Source organism: Medicago sativa, chromosome 5 (assembly GCF_051527215.1).
Source record: "Medicago sativa cultivar Bolivia chromosome 5, Bolivia_mono, whole genome shotgun sequence".
Lineage (NCBI taxonomy): Eukaryota > Viridiplantae > Streptophyta > Magnoliopsida > Fabales > Fabaceae > Medicago > Medicago sativa.
Genome location: NC_140753.1, coordinates 7577772 through 7581871, shown reverse-complemented (window position 1 = coordinate 7581871; position 4100 = coordinate 7577772). Strand labels below are relative to the sequence as shown.

The window sequence follows — 4100 nt, the reverse complement described above, 5'->3', positions numbered from 1 at the left end:
TTAACCAGATGAACGATCTCAGCGGTGACCAATAGCGATGAACAATGGTTTTGGTGTGGTTGACGGCAAGGGTTTCTTTTTTAGTAGAAACGAAAGAGTCTGACTGATGAGATGAGATGAAGATGAGAGAAAGTGAATGAATTAAAAATTATTTTGGACTTAATCATAAGTTTGTGTGGGGTAGGATAATATTAATAAAATAAAAAGTGTGGTTATCATCGGATTGGTTCAAAAACTTTAAAGACGAAAATGATTATTTATATTTTTATGTAATCACTTGTAAAAAAAACCCAAAGGAGTATGATTATACTAGTTCTAGTAGTGGATTAATAAACATAGAAAAGGAAAGTTTACGGCGACAGATTAGATAAGTGCACGTGTGGTGCACAAGCCTAGACAGTCTCATCTCATTTCATTGACCGGCTACACCCCATACTTTCCCGGTTATCCATTTCTTGAAATCATTAATTAATTACCCAAAAAGATTCAATTATTTAGTTTAATCTTATGCTTTGTTGACCAAATGCCCCCAAAAGGTTAGAGTAACACTTTGGTGCCATAGCTTTGGTGTCATTGGTGCCATAGCTTGCATCTTCACCACACACACACACATCACACACACATCCCCACACACATCCACACACATCAATGGCCAGGATTTCCCCAATGGCACCAATGGCATCAAAACTATGTCATGGAAGTATTTCCCCAAAAGAACATAGAAGAATACTAGTTAGTACTACTAACATTATTTGCATTTGTTGCTTCTTCTCTCACAATCACATGTTATGTTATGTTATGTTTCTCTCTCTAACCCAACTCAACTCAACTCAACTCAATGAATGAGTTATGAGTTGAAATTGAAACAACAATAAATCTCACAAAGTACCTGTTTTAATTTCTATTAATCCTTAACTGTTCATTCTCTGATCTGTTTCTCAATTATTTCTCTTCAACCCACTCACCCATCTTTGTTTCAACTCTTTGTCAGGTTTTTTCCTTCTGCCATTCATTTCACTTCTTCCTTGTACTATCACTGTGGTCACCTCACCACTGTTTCTTCTTTCTTTCTTTCTTTCATTGCTACCTCTCTCTCTTTCTTTTTCTCTTTCAACTTTGATTATTATATCTTCATGATTTGAGATGTGATTGCATTATTTTACTTTTTGACCATACCCAAAAAAAAAAGTGATTTTTCTACAGTGAAAAAACCCATTTTCTCTCTCTTCTCATTTTTTTTCACTTTTGTCATAGACTGTAATGTAATGTGATTTGATGACCCTTTGAAGAGTTCTTGTCATTGAACTGATTTTTGGGTTGTGGGTTTTTTCATTCATAGCTTTCTAGGTCTAAAAAAGGGATTTTTTTTTTTTAGGGAAAAATGCCTATGTATCAGCCTTCTAAAAGGGATATGGTTGTTGGGTATGAGGGTGGTGGTGATGGTCAGATTCTAGATCTGGACACAGCTGTGAAAGATGGGGTTTTGGGTGGTGTTGATTGTGGTGGTATTGTAGGAACTGGTGTTGTTGGTGAGAAATTAGATCTGAGAAAAATGATTCAAGAGCTTGAGTTATGTGAAGTACCAAGTGTTTTCATTTGTCCAATTTCTCTTGAACCAATGCAAGACCCTGTTACTCTTTGCACTGGACAAACCTATGAGAGGAACAACATTCTCAAATGGTTTAACATGGGACACTTTACTTGTCCTACAACTATGCAAGAGCTTTGGGATGATTCCATCACTCCAAACACAACACTTTATAGGTTAATATATACTTGGTTTTCTCAGAAGTACTTGTTGATGAAGAAGAGGTCTGAAGATGTTCAAGGAAGAGCTTCTGAGCTTGTGGAGACACTCAAGAAGGTGAAGGGTCAAGCTAGAGTTCATGCTTTGAAGGAGCTTCATCAAGTTGTGGCTGTTCATGCTACTGCACGTAAGTCTGTGATTGATGGAGGTGGTGTTTCTGTTTTGTCTTCTTTACTTGGTCCTTTTACTTCACATGCTGTTGGTTCTGAAGTTATTGGTATTCTTGTTAGTTTGACACTTGATTCTGAATCTAAAAAGAATCTTATGCAACCTGCAAAGATTTCTTTGATGGTTGATATCTTGAATGAGGGTTCAATTGAGACTAAAATCAGTTGCACGCGGTTGATTGAAACGTTAATTGAGGAGAAAGATTTTCGTTCCGAGATTATCTCCAGCCATAGTTTATTGGTTGGATTGATGAGGCTTGTTAAGGATAAGAGACATAGCAATGGAATCTGTCCTGGATTAAGCCTCCTCAGAACAGTGTGCTTCTATAAGGAAGTTAAGATTTTGTTAGTTAGCATTGGTGCTGTTTCTCAATTAGTTGAATTGTTGTCTGGTATGGACCATGATTGTTTGGAATTAGCCCTTTGTGTTTTGGATTCGTTATCGTCAATACCTGAAGGCAGGGTAGCTTTGAAGGAATGTGTTAACACCATACCTATCATGGTGAGACTTTTGATGAGGATATCAGAAAGCTGTACTCAGTATGCATTGTCAATTTTGTGGTCTGTTTGCAAGCTCGCACCCGAGGAGTGTTCGTCGATTGCCGTTGATGCAGGGCTTGCCGCTAAGCTCCTTCTTGTGATTCAAAGTGGTTGCAATCCAATATTGAAACAACAATCTGCTGAGCTTTTGAAACTATGTAGTTTGAATTATTCAGATACCATCTTCATTTCCAAGTGTAAGCTTACCAGAACCATCCAATGACACTGGATTAAACTTGGTGGTGGTGCCAATAATTTTGTAAATTCACAAGGGGCAAGAGTAGAATTAAAGGTTAGCAGCTTCTCAAACCACAGAACAGAACTCCAATAACTTCCAAAATGTGAAAATGGGATTGAGGTGCAAGTCTCTCCTGTAAATATTTTTAAGTATTTTGGTTCCAACAATTAATTTGATGAATGAAGAAGAAATCATAATGTGGAAATTGCACACCCTTGCTTCTGTGCATTTACTTCTTTTTGTCCAATGTTCATGTTGTTACAATAAGCCCCATCATGAAGATACTTGAATTATTTATACTGCTTTTGGGGTTAGAAGTCATGCGGTTGTTGTTGTTGGATAAAGATACTTGTTAGGAGAGTGATCATCACATAGCAAAGATGGAGCTTGCAATTTCAATTGTAATTGTTGAGGAGTTGCTTTGCTCCAAGCCCTTACTTTCATTGTATCTTCTTCCTCTTTGGATCATTTCAGAGGCCTCCAATTTTCCATTACAAAAATACTGGAAATTTTACTTTTGATCTCAATCATGTGTAGAGACAATGGAGAGCCTGTGAAACCTTCAATTTTTATGTGTACAATGGAATTGAAAACAACTATTTCATTTTTCATTTAATTTAATTATTCTGCACTTCAACATCTCAAATTGTGATATTTATTTTACTTTAATAATTGCTGAGTTCGAATTCTGATTAAAATATTTTTTTTTTTGTTAGATTTTACTTAACTTTCCGGGGTTATATTCAAAAAAAAATGTCCCTTTGGTGTTGCTATAATTGAAATGACCTATGAGGGGAGGGAGCAAAGTGAAAAAATTAAGGGAGAAGAGTGGTAGACCATCCACCAGAAGTGGTGAAGTTCACACAGTATTTATGGATGACTAGACGTTCCAGTTAGTGTATACTTTTCCTTTTCCTTTTCCTTTTGTAGTATTTAAGAACAAGACCCAATTTAACCATTCACTGAATCAGTGGTTGATTGAAAAAGATAGATAAGAAAGCTCTAAAGCTTTCAAGGAATAGGAACGTTGAATTGCTGTTTGGCCATAGGAATACCTACAAATTCTATATGTCTATGCAAATAATGCTACTAAGTAGGATAAAGGCCAAGTCTAAAATAAAAATAGCCTTAGGGGCTTAAGGTAGTAGAGTAGTAGTGTTGATCATAGACTGTTTTATTTGGGGAAAATTAGGATATTCTTGTTGCTCAAAATGATTATACGTCTCTTTCTCTTGAATGTGATATTCAAACGATGAAAATAACATTTTGCTTATTTTCTTTTCTCCTTTTCTATTCTCTCCATTCATTTTGTTGACACATTTTTTAATTTTTGAATGAAGGGTTATTT

General features: G+C 35.9%; 1 protein-coding gene across 1 annotated transcript; it reads left to right on the top strand.

Annotated features, from left to right (window-relative positions):
* The first annotated feature begins 403 nt into the window (after nt 1-403).
* LOC146919633 (ARM repeat superfamily protein) lies at nt 404-3391 on the top strand. The gene is made up of 2 exons (XM_085713046.1): nt 404-536; nt 716-3391. The coding sequence occupies exon 2, from the start codon at nt 1382-1384 to the stop codon at nt 2735-2737; it is 1356 nt and encodes a 451-aa protein (XP_085569172.1). The 5' UTR covers nt 404-536; nt 716-1381; the 3' UTR covers nt 2738-3391.
* The last annotated feature ends 709 nt before the right edge of the window (nt 3392-4100 follow it).

Coding starts and splice junctions, on each gene's coding strand:
- LOC146919633 (XM_085713046.1), top strand. CDS start 1,382: ATGCCTATGTATCAGCCTTCTAAAAGGGATATGGTTGTTGGGTATGAG.